The sequence below is a fragment of the Callospermophilus lateralis genome, chromosome 9 (genome assembly GCF_048772815.1).
Source record: "Callospermophilus lateralis isolate mCalLat2 chromosome 9, mCalLat2.hap1, whole genome shotgun sequence".
Lineage (NCBI taxonomy): Eukaryota > Metazoa > Chordata > Mammalia > Rodentia > Sciuridae > Callospermophilus > Callospermophilus lateralis.
In genome coordinates this window covers 29,109,202-29,129,446 of record NC_135313.1, presented here as the reverse complement: position 1 = coordinate 29,129,446, position 20,245 = coordinate 29,109,202, and the positions used below count along the sequence as shown (strand labels likewise).

General features: G+C 35.5%; 1 protein-coding gene across 1 annotated transcript in view; it reads left to right on the top strand.

The window, feature by feature from the left end:
• The first annotated feature begins 1,424 nt into the window (after positions 1-1,424).
• Positions 1,425-20,245, top strand: part of Zdbf2 (zinc finger DBF-type containing 2) — a 42,652-nt gene continuing 23,831 nt past the window's right edge. The window contains 4 exon segments of the mRNA XM_076865873.2: positions 1,425-1,530; positions 5,774-5,826; positions 7,132-7,206; positions 9,008-9,108. Of these exon segments, the coding sequence (XP_076721988.2) occupies positions 9,049-9,108 (60 nt within the window). The 5' untranslated portion in view covers positions 1,425-1,530; positions 5,774-5,826; positions 7,132-7,206; positions 9,008-9,048.

Sequence of the window (20,245 nt, the reverse complement as noted above, 5' to 3'; positions counted from 1 at the left end):
GGCGTGGGGAGCATGACTTAGCGTGTGTAAAATATATTATGTTTTGGTGGCTGGGCTAATGTATAATGGGTTTTCTCCCATTAATTCTAGAGCTGTCGTGTGGAAAAATCTCGCCTCAAAAAAAAAAAAAAAAAATCAGTACTTTTTGGTGTTAAAAAAAATCCAGGGGCTGGAGCTTACCCAGCATGTGAGAGACCCTGGATTGAGAACCCAGCACCAGAAGTGAGGTGTATATTGTAGTAACAGCCAGAGAACAAAGTTGCTTTTTCTAGTTATTTTTTCATAAGACATAGCTTTCCAGCGGTGCTCCTAATTTTAGAAAATGATTAATATTTCTTTATCACCGATTATATATTGTATAGCTATCGCTACGCAATTGGTTTAGGTTTGTATCCCCCGTTACATTTAAACTGTTTTTGCTCATTGTATTCTTAGCAGGTAGGGGATTGTAATTGAATGACAAATGGATGTAAATATTGGTAACCCTTTCTTGTGCAGTGTAAACCTAAAACTCCTTAAAGGAGCCTCAGTTTTCTTTGTCAAAGGGGGACCATAGGATTCATTAATGGAAGAGTATCTAGCAATTATAAATACAGTGCCTAGCACAGAGTACGTGCTCATTAAACAGTAGATTTTGTGAGGGGCACCTCACTGCGGGATCCATAGGGGAACAGGGCAATGCATTTACTCTTTATGCTCCGTCTTCTTTTCGCTATTCACATGTTGCTTTGAATTGGCAAGCCATTTTTTCTTTGGCCATTTTTTAAATTTAAATGGTAAAATCTTGGTTTCTATCTCACGACCTAACTCCGCCGTGAGCCTAGTCATTCTAGCTGGAGCGGGATTGATTGCAAAGCCCAGGAGTGGGGCCCGGACCAGGAAGGCAGTGTCCGCTTTAAGAGGGGGGAGGCAGGGGCTCCTCTGAGCGAGCAAGCGAGTGAGTGGGTGGGCGGGTGGACGGGGGGCGGTGCCGCAGCTCCTGCGTCAGAAGGGGCCCTGTTTTCGCACCTTCCCTGACGTCAAACCTGCAGAGGGGCTGCAACGCCGTTGCCAGTGGATGCCAGCGAGAGCCCAGTCGTGACTCGGAGCCCGCGTCTTGAGAGACGCGCTCCGGCTCGCCTCTCCTCTCGGGCAGGAGCGGCCGGGGGCTCGGGTTTCTGGCCCCGCGGCGCTCTGGACGGCTCGGGAGTCCAGACGCCGCCGCGGACCGGGATCCGGAGAGAGCGCGCCCAGCCCGGCCTCGGTCCCCACCGCGGCCCGGAAGGAATCCGGGCGGCCTCCGCGGAGGTGAGTGCCCGGCGGGGGCGGGCCGGGGCGGCGCGCGGCCGGGGCGGCGCCCCGCGGGCGGGGCCTGCTCGTCGGGCGCCCGGAGCGCCTTGTTCCTCCTGAGGGACGGCGGACGGCTCGCCGGGCTCCCGCACCTCCTCGCAGGTCTTCGGCTTCCCTTCTCCCCGCGTCCCTTCCTGCCTCTGCGGCGCGAGCGGGGCCCGCGCCTCCGGGCCGGGCGGGCGGACGGCGCGAGGGGAGGAGGTGGGCCCTGGGTCGGAGGGGCCGGCGGCGAGGCCTGGGGCGGCGGCCGGGGCGGGGGCGGCCAGCGGAGGCCGGCCGAGGGACGCGTCCCCGCCACGTCTCTCTGGGCACCTGTGGGGCGAGACCCCGCGCCACCTGTGCACACACCCGCTTCCCGGTGCCCTGCGTGGTGTCCAGCGGTCCCGGACCTGGGCCTTGACCAGCCTCTGGCGGTTAGAGTTTATTTTGGAAATGTTCGATTTTTTTTCTCTCTCTGTGAGTTAATAATCGTTTTACTACGGCTGTGCAACAGTTGTGTAAATCTGGTCGAATTACACTATCGTCATTACCGGCTCCTGAGAAGGCCCTTTCCAGCTCCTTCGGTTTTCTGACGCGATGATTGTTGGTAGCGCATGGGAGAAATGCATAACGCGATATTGGTTCTCAAGGCACTGAAATGTTTTGCGCCCCAAAATGGAAGCATCCGTTTTATTTATTTATTTATTTATTTATTTAGTTTACTGCAGCAATATACTACGGGGGAGGGGAAACGGGGTATGAAGAAAGCCCGTAGCAAACTCCTCCTCAGTAGAGAATTTTACAATTTCGAGTGTTTCTGTCTATTCTTTTTAGAAAATGCATGAATTTGTATTTGCGTTACATCCGTGGGGTATTTACTTTCTGATTTTTTTTTTCACTTAATACATAGAGGACTTTTCTCTGTATAACTGTAACTATAGCATCGATGGCTAGAAAGAAACTCGCTAAAGATTTGATGACGTATCACTGCAGTGGCCAGTTTATTGGCTAGAAATAAGCAGAATTCAGGGTAGCAACCGGTATCCAAAAGATATTATTTATTCCTGTTAATAACTTGAGGCAGTGTTTTTCAGACTGCAGTTTTCAACCCATTGGCGAATTGTAAAATTAATTTAGTGGTTCGTGAGTAGGATTTTAAAAATTCATTTAAAAGATGAAATAAAATAGCATAGAAAATACCAGACTACGTTACTTGTTCTGAAGGGTATTGTTTTATGAAACCTTGTTTTAACTGCGCATGTGTGCCTCTGAGTGTGTGCTGGGTTGTAATATAAAATGTATTGCTTTCTATGGTGTCATGATAAATAAATTTAAAGTCACTGATCCAAAGTACTGTCAGCATTCAAAATGGGTGCAATGATGCGATTAAACTAAAAGTTAATTTTATTCATTTTCACACTCTTGCGGAAGCGGGGAATACTTACATTGTTTATTGCAGTATATTAGGTTCTTTTCCCCTAATATTAAAATAATTAGCGTTTCCAAAAATACAGAAAGGTTTTTATAGAAGTTAAAAGATCAAAACATTAACTGAACATATTCACTAGATATTGGTGTGAGACTTGGAAAAAGATCGCTTCTTTCTAAACTTAAGTTCCCTAATTTGTGAATGAGAGTGACTTGATTCCTACCTTTTAAAGCTGTTTGTTATTTAGATGAAACATTGCATATAAAGCTATTGACGGGGTGGCCTGGCTCAGATTAAGTATTCACTACGTGTTATTATTTTATTAAGATCCAATGGTAGTATCTAGAATAATTCTTGTTGTCAGAGAAAAGGTGGCATAGTGTGGATAATCAAAAAAAAAAAAAAAAAAAAAGAAAGTTGAAAATTAGTTATTTGTGTTTTGTGACTGGGAATTAAGATGATCTTTTTATATATTATTTGGGCACTATTTGGTGATTGCTTACTAATTGTTAACCCATTGATAGATAATTTAGATTGTCTTATTTAAAAAAAAAAAAGATTTCCTTCTATTGTCTTTTCTTACTTTCTGTTAAGTTGTTGTCTCTTTTGTCAGGCAGTTGAAAAAATTTCCTCTGAGGATTTTGGATTTTGTTAGCTCTTATACAAAGCTGCAGTCAGTTTGGAAACCCACACAACTAAAAATCATTTCAACAATATTTTTATTGATATTTATCTCTGCACCCAGTGTAGATTTCAGATATACAACAAATGTTTCTTAAAAACAAAGAAATAAACAGCTCACACCATTCAGATATTTGTTGTTGACTGCTCCAGGTGGGTTTATTCAGTTTTAAATGTTGTAAAAACCAATGAAATAAGATGATTGTTGTCACTTTAAAAATATCATTAAAATTATTAAAAATAAATAGAATGCTTTGGAATCAGAAAAAAAGATTTTGTTACTAGGTGGGATGATTGTAAAAGGTGGTGAAAAAATCCTAAATATTAATCATAATTCTCTTGGATTGGAAATGTCTTTAGATTCTAAGCACATGATTTGGAACTAATTAATTTGTCCCAGAAAAACAAAAACCAAAACCCCAAACAACAATGAAGCAAAAAAGCCCAACTAACTGAAACTTACGTGTGTTAATGTAAGTTAAAATATTAAGGTTACGTGGGGATATATTTTTAAAATTATTGACTCACCAACTGCTGGGTTGTTTTTTTTTTTGGTCAGATAACACGGGTTTTTATCTTACACTTATAAATGAAATACTATGTAATCATTAAACATTCTGTTTGGAAATATATATATACATATATATATATAATGGCATGTAAAGTGCTCATATGATTAATTGAAGGGGTAGTAATAGGATGGAATGTTCAATATATTCCATTTTTGTAAAAATATGATTAGAAAGAATAAAGAATTTATAATAAATGTTAACAATGGGTGGTGGAATTATGACTATTTGTGCTGCTTTTTATAATTGTACTATAACTAGTATTTTATTTTTGAAATAAAAATTAATAAAAATCACTTTTAAGGAAAAAATTTAAATGTGTGTTTTTCTAATTTATAAGACTAAATGAGACTGCTTTAAGGGATAATGACTCTTTGAATTTGAATATTTTGGATATCAATGAATTTTCTGGTATCCTAGGAAATGATGCTGAGTAGTTTAAAAGTTACGTATTTCTTATATATAGTTAGTATCCCTTTGAGAAGCTCCTTTGAATAGGAGGAAATCATTGTTCCAGAATTTTCAAAGCACTCTTAAAAAAAAAAAATTCACTGCCTAAAGATATGTCTAAATTCTTTAGTCTGCTTTTGAATCCTACCATGTCAAAAACCTCAATGTACTTTTCCTGCTTTATTGCCCCTTAAATTCACAAATGAAACCGTAGGTTCAGCTGAACTTGTTAATTTACTGTCTCAAAGTGTACCCATGCCTTCTTGCTTTTGTATCTATGCCTTTTACATGGAATATCTTTTCCTGACCTAAGCAAAGCCTTTCCATTTTCCAGAATCTGGTTTACAAAACCATGTCCACATTGACGTCCCTGGCTACTCCAGCTAAAACTGTACTTTGCAAATGAATCCATTAGCACTTATTAGTTTTGCAGTGCTTCGGATCAAACCCAGGGCTTCATGCGTACTAGGCGAGTATTCTACCCCAGCCCTGAATGTACAATTTTTATTTAGACTTTTCTTAAACACTTCTTCACACTCTTGCATTAATTTTCCAGTTTCATTTTAAATTTCTTGATGGCAGGAAAACTTTTCTCATCTTTTGTATCTGTCCCTTAAAGTTTCTAAGCACCAAACTCTGTGCAGGGTATGTATTTAATAGCTGTATTTTGATTAAACAGTGGTGTCACTGTTTTGAGCCCCGGTGTTGGAATTTTTTAAAATCAGTGATCCTAGGTAAGGATCAATCCTTTACCTACAACAATGTATAGGAATAAAAAACTGATTATTCTGCTAAATTGAGAGTTGGTCATTTTTACAAGACCCAAACTTAATTTCAGGTATATATTTCTTTAAAAAATGTTTCATGAAGCTTATTTTATGTTTGGTAGCATTTTGCCCTTAACCTTACAAAAGGCACAGCTGTGCCTTATATTCTTTTACAGCTACTCTTCACCTGGGATCCAGAGGTCTGAAGTGTTTGATGGTGGGTTAGATGGGTCATCAGTCATTCTGCTCCAGAACATCTTAGGAGGTCATGTTGTGACATTCAGTGAGTCATAGTATGTAGTATGTTCTGTGTTCAAAAGTTAATATTTTTTTCTATTATTGGAAGCATAATTGCATCACTGTTTAAACTTAAAATGATTTGGGGATACTTGTTGGTGAATGGTAGACACTTGTGGGACTACTGTTTCTTTTCTTTTTCTTTTTTTTTTTACAGTGCTGGGGATCAAACCCAGGTCCTTGTGCATACTAGGCAAGCACTCTTAACACTGAGCTACATGACTAGCTGAGACTTACCTTTTTTAAAAAAATTGTTTTATTTTAATTTACAGATGTTTACCAGGATTCATGTATCGGATGAAATGCCTGCCCTTTTCTTCTCACGGTAAATAATTTGTTACTTTATAAGAAATATCAATTCTAATAAAATTCAGAATTTGTATAAAAAGATCCAGTTATGCAAAGTAATATAATCTCAGACCATGAAGAATTGATCTTTTAATGAGTAAGAATTTTATTAGTTCATAAACTGATGATATAGATTATTAGGTCAGCTTATATATCAGATCACCTTGGAACATTTTTTTTTAATTTAAAATTTCTTCCACTTTTTTTTAAATTGGTGTGTTATAGTTGTACATAATGATGGGATTTGCTGTTACACATTTATACATTCATACAATATAACAATATAATCTGCCTAATATTCCTCCTCAGCACTCCCTCGACCCTCCTTCCTTCTACCTCAGTCCTGTTCCTCTGTTCTACTGATCTCACTTTGATTTTCATGAGATCCCCCTTAGCCTTTCTTTTTGGATCATTTTAAATAATCATAATATCCATGTGCTTTGGATTCCCCCCGTGCCAAGCAGATTTGATTTGGTAAGTTTTAGATGGGGTCCTATAATTGAATATTTATAAATGCAAGCGTGTTTCTGATTCATTGTGACTTTTAATTGTGGCACTAGAGAGGATGGAAACAGTAGGTGAAAATGCCATAGTAGTTAAAGGTCATAGGATTAAAGATTAAATAATATTTTTTGTGTGTGATGTTTGATTCATTTTCGTTTTGTCTTTCATTCAGCAAATGTTGACGTGTGTGTGTGTGTGTGTGTGTGTGTGTGTGTGTGTTTGGTAGTGGGGATTGAACCCAGGGGTGCTTAATCATAGAATTGCATTCCCAGCCCTTTTTTTTTTTTAAAGAAAAATATTTTTTAGTTTTAGTTGGACACAGTACTTTTATTTTGTTTTTTTATGTGGTACAGAGGATCGATCCCAGGGTTCTGCATGTGCTCTACCGCTGAGCTACAACCCCAGCCCCTCCCAGTCCTTCTTTATATTTTATTTAGAGACAGGGTCTTGCTGAATTGCAAAGAACATCCCTAAGTTGCTGAAGTTGATCTTGAACTCTCGATCTTGAACCGCCTCAGCCTCCAGAGATGCTGTGATTACAATTATGCGTCATTGTGCCCTGCTGATATATTTATTGATATATTTTCATAAATCACTAAAACATTTGTGATTTTATCATATTCAGAATTTAGGTTTAAGCTCAGGAGTTCTCTTGGCTTAAAAATTGCTGTATTTTTAATTTACAAACTGTTTCATTTTATTGCTTCAGATTAATAAATGAAGTAGATTAATGAGAAAAGAGACCAAATAATAAGTGATTTCTTATATATTATTTCAGATGCTGGTTTAATTGATTTATTTTCCCCTACGTGTGGGAATTCAGAAAATCAAAGGTTTCCAATAAAAGTAATAGGTAAGTAAATGTTATGAAAGAATTTTGACTTAAAGCTTTTATATTCTCATCTTTTTAGTTTTAAGGCTGCAATTTCATTTTTCAGTCATTTTATTTTTTGGTATCAGGGATTGAACACAGAGGTGTTTAACCACTGAGTTCCCAGCCCTTTTATTTTTATTTTTTAATTTTGGGACAGGGTCTAACCAATTTGCTTACAGCCTCACTAATTTGCGTAGGCTGACTTTGTGATTCTCCTGCTTCAACCTTCCAAGCTGCTGGGATTACAGGTGTGTATCATCACACCTGGCTTTAGTTATTGATTTTGATATTTAAATCTTTTGTAGAATAATCTCATTTATAAACATTCACATTATAGAATAATTTTTATACATTTTCCAACAGACAAGAATGTCTACAAATGGTGTGACTCTACGTTGTGTATAACCAGAGATATGAAAAACTGTGCTATTATATGTGTAATATGAATTGAAATATATTCTGCTGTCATATATAACAAGTTAGAATAAATTTAAAAACGAATGTCTAAAATAATTAGAATTAAAAACTTGACAAAATTATTTGTAATTCTGTTTTCAGTTTAACAGAACAGGAATATCACATTGAATTAATTTGTTTACTTAAAGTAATAATGACATGGTGTCAGCTAATAAGTTGGCTGTGCATCAGAATTACCTGGGAATTTAAAAAATTCTGAGCTGGCATGGTGGCACACACCTACAAATCCCAGTGGCTTAGAAGGCTGAGACCAGAGGATACAAGTTCAAGGTCAGCACCTGCCACTTTGCAAGCCCTGTCTCTAAATAAAAAAATAAAAAGGGCTGGGTATGTAGCTCAGTGGTTAAGTGCCCCTGGATTCAATCCCTGGCACCAAATAAATAAATAAACAAATAATATGAATCCTAAACTTTTAACTCATCTCTACTAACTGATTTTGGCATTCAACCTTGTTTGGGAACTACTACTGTATCTTAAGTTAGGGGATTATTGTTATAGGAGGGTGGAAGTTTGTTAAGAAATCTCAAAAGTAGCAGTAGGAAAAGATTCTGAATATTTATTTTGATTTATTTGTCAGAAGAGAAATGTCTCATGTTTCAGAGGCTGCTTTAGATATTACTCTGATTGTTGGCAACTTTGTTGGTAAATTATTCTCTGTCTCTGTTATAAACTGAGCAGAAACTGTCATGTGGTATCTTTTCTCTCATGTCAGAGAATTAGCATTACTATATATAAAGAGTTCAAATAATCTGAAATTTTGTATAGAAACATGGTAGGAAAATTAATGAGCTCCTTAAGATTATAGAAGTACACTCACTATAGTAATACCTTAGAAGTAATTTGCCTACACATTACGTACTGTATTCTCCAATGAATCAGTTTCTAATAATTCTTGTAAATTAGCCAAAAATTGATAAGAAATTCAGTCATTTAAATCTTCAAATATTGACAACAAACTTTAAGAAGATGCTATATTTTCAGATCCACTGCAGGATCACAAAGTGACTCAGTAGATCGTGGCTGCTTTGCATATTTTCTTAACTACTAACAGAAATATGAGTGAATTTCTCAGTCAGTTTCTTCATAGTAGTAAGGAATTATAGTCATTTTAAAAATTTTATAGTTATTGATGGACAACAACATGCCTTTATTTTATTTTATTTTTTTTTTAATTTTTATGTGGTGCTAGGGATTGAATTTAGTGCCTCATGCATGCTACGCAAGCAGTATGCCAAGGAGCTACAGCCCCAGCCCCTTACGGTGATTTTTTTTGCCACCTTTCTTCTTCCTTTTTTTCCTCCAGCTTTGAGTATTCAAGAACAATAGCCATTTTGGTTATTCAACATGCAGAGGAAACAAGGATATTGCAGCTATTGCCGTGTGCAGTATCCTAACCTGGAACAGGTGAGAGGTTCCTACCAATATGATAATACCTATAAGGAACTTAAATGTGACTTTCTGTTATTTTACATTTTACTAAATACACTTATTCATTCATTGAGCAGATTATGTTGAGAATCTACTAGTTAGTTGGCTGACACTGATTAAGATTCTAGGGATATGACCAAGAACAAAACCAAGTTTCTTTTTTTCATGGAGCTTAAATTCTAGCACAGTAAAACAGAAAATAGTCATGTGAATTTAGCATGTAAATTTAGTCATGTAAATTTAATATGCCAGAATGTGATAATTTTTTTTAGGAAAATAGGGGCAGGAGTACTATTTTAGGTGGAGCAGCCAGGTAAGGCCTTTTTAAGAAAGTGACATTTGAATTGAGATTTTAATGAGGTTTACTGATATAAAGAACAAAGACAGGGAAGAGGTGTTTGTCACGCTAACCAAAAGCTAAGAGGCTATTGTGACTGCAGTAGAGATGGTTAAATACATGTTGAAAATAAATCAAAGAAGTAGATTCTGTAAAGACCTTGCAGGTTAAGGTAAGGACTTTGAATTTCAGGACAGAAGAGGTAAATCATCTAACTTATACTAAAAGAATCATTCTGACTACTATTAGGGAGAAGAGTTGGTATGGCATTTCTTTTAAATTTATTGTTTTATTGCAATATAATTCTCACACCATAAACTTAACCCCTTTAAAATGTGTAATTCAGAGATCTTTAGTACATGCATCAAGTGCATATACTAATGCCATAGTGTCTTAATTCTAGAACATTTTCATCACCCTAAACGGAAACCCTGTACTCATTAATCAATTACTCTGTATTCCCTTCTACCCCTAACCCTTGGTGACAACTAATTTGTTTTCTGTTTCAATAGATTTGACTATTCTGGATATTTTGTATAAATGGAATCATATACCATGTGACCTTTTGTGTCTGATGTTTTCACTTAGTGTAAAATTTTCAAGTTTGATCTGTGTCATAGCATGTAGTACTATCTCTCTTTTTCATGACTGAATATTATTCTCTTATAAAGATAATACTACATTTTGTTTATTCATTCAATAATTGATGAATGTTTAAGTTTTTTAATTTTTTTGGCTACCATGAATATATCTGCTATGTATTTTTGTGTATAAGATTTTGTGTGGACATATGTTTTCAGTTCCCTTTATGTGTGTGTGTGTGTGTGTGTGTCTGTGTGTTTGTACTTTTATAGGAGTGTTATTGTTGAGTCATATGGTGTGTTAAGTTTTTTTGAGGAACTGCCTCACTATTTTCCAAAGTAGATGTACTGTTTTATGTAAGTTATTGTTAGCAGTGTATGAGGGTTTCAGTTATTCCTCATCCTTACCAGCACTTATTATCTTTTAAAAATTATGACCATTTTTAGTGGATACAAAGTGATATCTCATTGTGGCTTTGATTGACATTTCCCTAATGTCACTGAGCATCTTTTCATGTGCCAGTTATGTATCTTTTTTGGATGAATGCCTGTTCAAATCCTGTGTCTATTTTTTAATTGGGTTGTCATTTAATTGTTATGTGGTAAGTCTTTATGTATTCTGGGCACTAGACCCTTATGCGATATATGATTTACAAATACTTGCCTGATAGTATGCTTCAGTGCACAAAGGTTTTTAATTTTGCTATCATTGAATTTAACCTTTTTTTTTTTTTTTTTTTTTGTTGTTGCTCCTGGGGATTGAACCCAGGGCCTTTGTGCATGCAAGGAAGTGCTCTGCCATTGAACTGTATCCCCAACCCTGTTCCTTGTGTTCTTGATGTCAGAGAGATTGCCTATTCCAAGATCATGAGGATTTATGCTTATATTTCCCTCCAAGAGTTTATAATTACTCTTACAGTTAGATGTTTGGTCCATTTTGAGTTAATTTTTGTATGTGACATGAGATAGGGGCTCCAGTTTCATTCTTTTGCATGTGATATCCAGTAATCCCAGCATAATTTGTTGGAAATATCCTTTTCTCATTGAATTGTCTTTATATATCTGTTGAAAATTAGTAGACCTTAGGTATAAGAGTTTATTTCTATACTTTCAAGTTTATTCTACTGGTCTGTATATTTACTCTAATGCCAGTACCACAGTCTTTTAAAAAAATATATTTTTAAGTTTTAATTGATGCATAGTAATTGTACATATTTATGAGGTACAGCATGACATTTCAGTTCACGTATACAACGTGTAATGGTGAGATTATGATAATTGATGTATTCATAAAAATAAGACATTTATCATTTCTTTGTTCAGAATCCTCTCTGTTATTTTTTAGATTTTTTTAGTTGTAGATGGACACAACATCTTTTTTTTTTTTTTTAAATTTTAGTTGTAGTTGGACACAATACCTTTATTTTATTTATTTTTATGTGGTGCTGAGGATCAAATCCAGTGCCTCACGCCTGCAAGGCAGGTGCTCTACCACTGAGCTACAGCTCCAGTTCCCTCTCTACTATTTTAAAATGTACATCTAATAGTGGTTAACCATAGTTATTACTATAATAATGATAACTATTATTCTAGTCTCTATTACAAGATCAGCTTTTGAACTCCCACACTTGAAAGCATGCAGTATTTGTCTTTGTCTTACTTCATTTAACATAAGGTCCTTCAGTTCATTTGTTACTGCAAATGACAATGTTTCATTTTTTATTATGGCTTAATAATATTCCATTGTATTTATACATACCACCTTTTCTTCTATCGGTTCATCAATGGACGATTTGGTTGATTCCATTTCTTGGCTGTTGTGCGTAGTGCTGCAGGAAACATGGGAATGCAGTTGTCTCTTTAACATACTGATTTTATTTTCTTTGGATATATATCCAGTAGTAGGATTACTTGGTCATATGACAGTTCTGTTTCTAGTTTTCTGAGGAAACTCTACAGTTTTCCACAATGGATTTTCATTCCAACCAACAGTATATGAGAATTCCCCTTTCTCTACATCCTTCCCAGCATTTGTTATTTTTTGTCTTTTTGATAATAGTCTTTCTTACTGGAGTAAGAAAGTAATGTTGTAATGTTGAGCATTTTTTTCACGCACTTGACCACCATTTGTGTATCTTCTTTTGAAAATGTCCCGTTTAGGTAATTTGCTTATTATTAAACCAAATTTTTGCTATTGAGTTGTTTGAGTCCTTTATGTTTTCTGGAAATTAATTCCTTATTAGGCAAATAGTTTGCAGATATTTTCTTCCAGTTTGTAGGTTGTTTCTTCACTCTATTGATTATTTCCTCTGTTGTGCAGAAGTGTTTTAGTTTAATGTTAATAAAATTTGACAGTTTTTGCTTTTGTTGGTGTGCTTTGGGGATCATTCAAAAACTTTTGCCCAGACCCAATGTTTTGAAGCTTTTCCCTTATGTTTTCTTCTAGTAGTTTTATATTTTTGGAGTCTTACACTGAAGTCTTTGGTTTGTATGGAGTTGATTTTTGAATATGGTAAAAGAGAAGTCCAGTTTTATTTTCCTAAATATGAATATTTAGTTTTCCTAGCACTATTTACTGAAGAGGCTTTCCATTTTCCTGCATATGTTCTTGCTACCTTTGTTGAAAATCAGTTGGTTATAAATACATAGATTTATTCTTGTAATTTCTGTTTTGTGCCTTTGAGATATATGTCTGTTTTTGTTCTAGTACCATACCATTTGTTTACCATAAATTTGTGGTATGATTTGAAGTTAGGTATTATAATGCCCTACCTTTGTTCTTTTTGCTCAGGATTTCTTTGGCTATTCAGGGTCTTTTGTGGTTTTCATATGAATTTTATGATTTTTTTTTCTATTTCTGTGAAGAATATCATTGACCTGGGTACAGTGGTATATGCCTGTAATCTCAGCAGCTCAGGAGGTTAAAGCAGGAGGGATACTGAGTTCAAAGCCAGCCTCACCAACTTAGCGAGGCTCTAAGCAACTCAGTGAGACCCTGTCTCTAAATAAAATACAAAAAAGAGCTGGAGAAGGGCTGGGGTTTTGGCTCAGCGGTACAGTGCTTGCCTGGCACGTGTGAGGCTCTGGGTTCGATTCTCAGCACCACATAAAAATAACTAAAATAAAGGTATTGTGTCCAACTACAACTAAAAAATATTTATTTAAAAAAAAGGGCTGGAGATATGGTTTAATGGTTTATGCCCCTGAGTTCAATTCCCAGGACCAAAAAAAAAAGAGAAAACAATATCATTTATATTCTGATAGAATTGTATTGAATCTGTAGGATTGGATAGTATGGACATTTTAACATTAGTTCTTCTAATCCATGAACAGGGAATGTCTTTCCATTTTTGCATCCTCTTCAATTTTGGTCTTTTGTGTTTCATAATTTTCATTGTACAGTTATTAGCTTCTTTGGTTAAATTTATTCCAAGGTGTTATTATTTTTTATAGCTATTTTTAGTGGTATTCATTTCTTGGCAATTTTGTAATTTATGTATAAAAAACTACTTTTTAATGTTGATTTTGTATCCTACCACCTTATTAAATTTACTTATCAGTTTCAACAATACTTTGGGAGAGTCTTTAGGTTTTACCTATATAAAATTACATAGTCTGCAAACTGATAATTTGATCTCCTCTTTTCCTCTTTGAATGCCCTTTATTTTTTTTTAATCTTATTTCCTTGCTAAGACTTCCAATACTGTCTATCAAATAAGAGTGGTGAAAATAGACATCCTTGATCGTAGAGGAAATGGATTTCAGCTTTTCTTTATTTAGTAGGTTATAGGCTATGAGTTTCTCATGTATAGCCCTTGCCATACTTCAGTACCTAATTTTTTGAGAATTTTTATCATGAAGAGACATTGAATTTTATCAAATGCCTTTTCTGCATGTATTAAAATAATCATAACAGTTGTCATTCATCATTCTATTGATGTGATTGATGTATTATGTTCAGCACTTTGTATATATTCAGCATCCTTACATCCTTGGATAAATCCCACTCGATCTTGGTGTATAATCATTTTTGTGTGTTGTTGGATTAATTTATTCATATTGTTTTGTTTTTTTTTTAGAATTTTAACATCTGTGCTCATCAGGGATATGGGTTAGACATTTTCTTTAATTTTTTTTTTTTTTTTGTGTGTGTGTGTGTGTTCTTATCTGGTTCTGGTGTCAGCATAATGCCTTATAAAATGAGTTTGGAAGAGTTCCCTTCCTTTCAATACTTTGGAATAGTTTGAGAGGTAGCATTAGTTCTTTAAAGATTTGGTAAAATTCATGGGTGAATCCATCTGGTCCTGAACTTTTCTTTCTTCGTACACTTTTTATTACTGTTTCAATCTTGTTATTGGTTTGTTGAGGTTTTCTGTCTTCATAGTCCAATTTCAGTAGGTTGTTTTTTTCTAGAAACACATTTCTTTTAGGTTTTCCAACTTTTTGGAATGTCATTGTTCATAATAGTTCCTAATGACCTTTGTATCCCTCTACTATCAGTTGTAATGTCTCTTTTTTCATCCCTGATTTTATTTGGGTCTTCTCTTTTCCCTTTTCTGGAGATTGAATACAGGGCCTTGTGTATGCTAAGCACGTGTTCTTCCACTGATCTACACTCCCAGCACCCTTTTTCTCTGTTAGTCTAGTTAATGATTTGTCAATTCTGTCATTTCTAAAAAAACAACTCTTTATGTGATTTTCATTTACACATATTTTTGTTCTCTATTTCATTTTATTTCTGCTCTGATTTTTGTTATTTGTTTCCTCCAATTTTAATGGGTTTTGGTTTTTTCTTTTGCAGTTCCTTGAATTGCATGATTAAATTTGTTTATTTAAAATAATTTTCTTTTGCTATAAACTTCCCTCTTAGTACTTTATTTGCAGTAGTCCATAGGTTCTGATGGGTTGTTTCAATTTTCATTAGTTTCAAGACATTTTACTCCTGCCCCGCCCCTTTTTTTGAGATAGGAGTCTTGCTGTGTTGTCTAGGCTTGTCTCAGTTCTTGGACACAGGTGATCCTCCTACCTCAGCCCCTCAGGTGCTAAGAAAACAGACATGTACCACCACCCCTGTCTCTAAATTACCCTTTTGAATTCTTCACTGACCCATTGTTTAAGAGCACATTGTTTAGTTTTCATGTATTTGTATAGTTTCTTTTATATATATGTGTATGTATATATATATATATATATATATATATATATATACACACACATGTATATATAGATGTGTGTGTGTGTGTGTGTGTGTGTATACACACACACACATATTTTTTTTAGTTGTCAGTGGACCTTTATTTTTTATTTATTTATATGTGGTGCTGAGAATTTAACCCAGTGCCTCACACATGCTAGGCAAGTGCTCTTTCTAAAGTTACTTTTGTTTATTATTAGTTTTATTCCAGTCTGGTCCGAGAAGACACATATGCTGATTTTGATTCCTTATATACATTGTTGAGACTTATTTCATAGCCTAACATATTAGAAATGTTCAAACATATAGGTTTGATTCTCTTTATTGTATATCTGCGCTATTGCTTTGTATTTTCATGCTGGTAGTTATCCTTTTGCTTCTAGTATAGCCATCCCTTAAACATATCTTACAGAGCTGATCTGATGGTGGTGAATTCCCTCAGTTTTTGTCTTGAAAAGTCTATGTCACTTTTATTTCTGAAGGATAACTATGCTAGGTATATTATTCTTGATTGGCAGTTTTCTTCCTACAACTTTGAATGTATGTATTTTTATGTCTGCTTTTAATTTTTCCCCATTTTTATTGGTTCTTTTTAGAACCAATACATTTTTTTTACATTGGGATTCATTTGACATAATTATAAAGGCATGGAATATAACTTGCTGTAATTCAGTCCCAAATATTTCCCCTTTCCTGTTCCTCCTCCATCCTCCTGTTCTCTTTCCTCTACTATTGATCTTTCTGCTATTTACTTTTAGGTTTTGTTTTTATTTTTTTTAAACATAGTATATTGTGGTGAGAGTCACTGTGGTATATTCATATATGCACATTGGAAAGATAGGTTAGATTGATTTTGAATATATTATTCCTTTCTCTCTTGGCCTGTAAGGTGTCTGCTGGTAGGTCTACTTGTTAGTCTAGTAGGGATCCTCTTCTGTATGACTTGATGCTTTTCTCTTGCTGTTTTTAGAATTTATTTCTCTTTCACTTTTGACAGTTTATGACTGAAGAGAGTGTGTTGGTTATCTAGTTATTACTGAGGATAAAACGACTTACAGAAAGGAAAAATTTATTTTGGCTCATAGTTTTGAAGGTTTCAGTTCAGACTTGGTTAACCTTGCTTTTGAGCTTGTGGTTAGGCAGGATATTATGGTAGGGAGTATGTGGTAGAGCAAAGCTGTTTACCTCCTACCCTGTGTGCAAAAAGAAGAGGAGTGGGCTCCTCTTGTGAATTGTGAAAGGGGTTTTACAATTCCTTTGAGGGCTTTTGCTTTTGCTTCTAGTGTAGGAATACCTTCCAATGACTTAGAACTTCCTAATAGGCCCCATCTTTCCATTTTTCCTCCTTTTTTTTTTTTGTGCCCGGTATCAAACCTAGGACATTGAACATACAAGTGCTCTACTATTGAGCTATATCCCCATTCCAGTTTCTACAACTTCTAATAGTTCCAAGTAGAGGACCAATCCTTTAACACATAGGCCTTTGGGAGATATTCCAGGTTCCAAACTGTTGCAGAGAGAACCTTTTATGATAGAATCTATTGGAGCTCCTTTGAGCTTCCTGAACCTGAATGTGCATATCCTTCTTACGATTTGGAAAAATTCAGCAGTTATTTTACTGAATAGGTTTATTTTTTTTAAATTCCCTTTATTGGACTGGGGTTGTGGCTCAGTGGTAGAGTACTCACCTAACAAGTGTGAGGTGCTGGGTTCAATCCTCAGTACCATATAAAAATAAATAAGTAAAATAAAGATATTGTGTCCAACTACAACTAAAAATTTGTTAAAAAAAATTCCCTTTGGACTGGGGTATATCTCAGTTGGTAGAGTGCTTGTCTAGCATATATGTATAAGGCCCTGGGTTCAATCCCCAAAACCACCAAAAAAAAAAAAAAAAAAAAAGAAAGAAAAGGAAAGGAAAAAAATTCCCTTTATCTTTTCTAGTTTTTTAAAGAATACCCATAAATGCAAAGGTTTCCTTGCTTAATCATCTCCCCTGAGTCTTACTAGACTTTGACCATTCTTTTTAATTTTTTTCCCCCAGTACTAGGAATTGAACCTAGGGCCTTTCTATAGTTAGGCAAGTGCTTTACCACTGAAGTGTACATCCTTAACCCACAAAAGACCTGTCCTTAAGCTCAGAAATTATTCTGCTTGATCTAATTTGCAATTAAGAGCTTCAATTGTAGTTTGTCTTTGATTTATTGAGTTCTTTAGCTCCAAAATTACTATTGAACATTGATTCTGTTTTGTGACCTCTTTTTGGTGAATTTATCATTCATATTGTAAATTGTCTTCTTAAGTTCATTAAATTGTCTGCATTCTCTTGTATCTCATTGAGTTTCCTTAAAATCTTTATTTTGAATTCTTTTTCAGACAGTTTGTTGGTTTTCTTTTCTTTGAGATTTGTTGCTGAAGAGTTATTAAGTTGCTTTTGAAGCATCATGTAACCTTGTTTTTTTATGCTTCTTGTGTTACTACATGGATATTTGTGCATACAACAAATCAGTTGTGTATACTACTTTTATAGGGTGACTTTCATAGTAAACAACTCTCCTGTTGATGTGTCCTCAGTTATTGAGTTAGATAAAATACATTGGTTTTGGTTCTAGGTTAGTGTGTTAGCATAGTGCCCATGTAATTTTTTCACCTATAATCAGTTTTGGTGTTGCCTGAGGATATATTGGTGGCCTAGATTCAGGGGTCATAGGATTACAGCTTTCTTAGGCATGGTGAGTTTGCTGGCAACTCTGGGTGTAGTACTTCTGACTCCTAATGAGTGTGTCCATAGGTGTGATTTGCATAGGGGTTGGGCCATTTTGGTGGGCCTTGGCAGATGAGGCACAGTGGTGTAGCAGTGGAAGCAAAGGTCCCATCATTTTCTAAGAGCTGGGTTGGAGTGGGCTTCCTTTGGTGGGCCTAGGTGAATCTGGTGCTGTGTGCCTGGTAGTGGGTTAGAGTGTCAGTGTGTGAAGGCTGTGTGGGGACTGGTCTGCACTGGAGGAGGGCTCCTGTCAGTGTTCAAGAGTTGTGAAGGTGACTTTGCACACCTTCCAGTGGCTAATCTGCTCATATGGGGCTGTCCACTTGCTTCCTTGGGCTGAGGGTGGATGGGTGGGGTGCTGAGTCTTGAATCAAACAGCTTTGTTCCATCATATGCTCCCTGCCATAATTTGCTGCCTTTACACAGGCCCAGAAGCAACCCAATCAATCTAGGACTGAAAACTCTAAAATTGTGAACCAAAGCAAACCTTTCCTCTTTGTAAGTTGATTATCTCGGATGTTTTGTTGCAGTAATGAAAAGTTGATTAACACACTTTCTCTGTAAGGCTATCATGAGTCTTTGTGGTCTGTGACATTTTTGCAATATCTCCACTTTGCTATGAAGCTGTGCTTCAAACACTATAGTGAAATGGTTATTGCATTTTCTTTTTGGTCTTGAGTGTGTTTGTGTGTGTGCTCAAGAAAGCACATGTATGTGGAGGAAAATGTGCTAGGCACAGCTAGTTAGCCATCTTTCAGACATCACTCCTGCAGTCTTGTGTACTATAATTTTGTATTAAGTTTTGAAATCCAGAAGTTTGAGCCATCTAACTTTGTTCTTTTCTTTCAAGATTGTTTTTGTTTTATATGCATTCTAGGGTTACCTCTTCAATTTCTTCAGCAAGGCAGCTGTATTCTGATAGGGATTTTGTTGAATCTGTAGATAAACTGGGGGAGTATTCATAAGTCTTCCAAATCATGGACAAGGAGTGTATATTTCCATTTATATGCAACTTCTTTAAAATCTTACAGCAGTGTTTTGTGATTTTTAAATGTACAAGTCTTACAGTGTTTATGTTAAATTTATTCCTAAGTATTTTTTTCTTTTCAATGCTATTGTAAATGAAATTGTTTTCTTAATTCATTTTGGATTGTTCATTGCTAATATACAGAGTGATATAATAGCTTTAAAAATTTTTTTTTAGTTGTTGATGGACACAATACCTTTATTTTATTTATTTATTTTTATATGGTGCTAAGGATCAAACCCAGTGCTTCACACATGCCAAGCAAGCACTCTACCACTGAGCTACAACCCCAGCTCTATAATAGCTTTTTTTAAAAAAATATTTTTTTACATGTTTATGAACCTTTATTCTATTCACGTATTTATATGTGGTGCTGAGAATTGAACCCAGCACCTCACACTTGCTAGACAAGTGCTTTACCACTGAGCCACAACTCCAGCCCTATAATAGCTTTTTAAAATATTGATTTTGTATTATGCAGTGTTGCTGAACTTATTTTTAGCTTTAATAATTTTTTAATAGATTCTTTAGGATTTTTTAATATGTAAGATCATATCATCTTCAAATAGTTTTGCTACTTCTTTTCCAGTCTGGAAACCATTTATTTATTATGAAAGGATGTAGGCTTTGTCAAATCCTTATGTGCACCTATTAGAAATTATGTATTTTTCACTTAGCCAATTAATATAGCATATTACTCTATTAGCTCAGGCTGCCATAATAAAATACCAGAGACTAGGTGGCTTAAATAGCAGAAATTAATTTCTTAATTGGCTAGGAAGTCAAGATTTAGGTGTTAGTTTTTGGTGAAGGCTCTCTTCCTAGGTTGTGGATGGCCACTTTCTTACTGTATTATCACTTGGCAGAGGAAAGGATGATCTCTTTTCTCAGAAGGTCACTGATCCTATCAGATTAGGAGCCCATCCTTATAATTTCATTTAGCCTTAATTATTTTCTAATAGCCTTGTTTCCAAATATAGTCACATTAGAGGCTAGAACTTCAACATATGAATTTTGGGTAGATGCCGTTAAGTCTCTATAGTAATTACATTAATTGATTTTCTGATGTTAAACTAATCTCATTTTTCTGTAATAAATTGTACTTGGTTGTGGTGTTATTATCCTTTTTGTGTGTTGTTGGATTTGGTTTGCTACTAATCTGTTGAGGATTTTTGTGTTTGCATTCATAAGGTCCAACATTTATTATGAA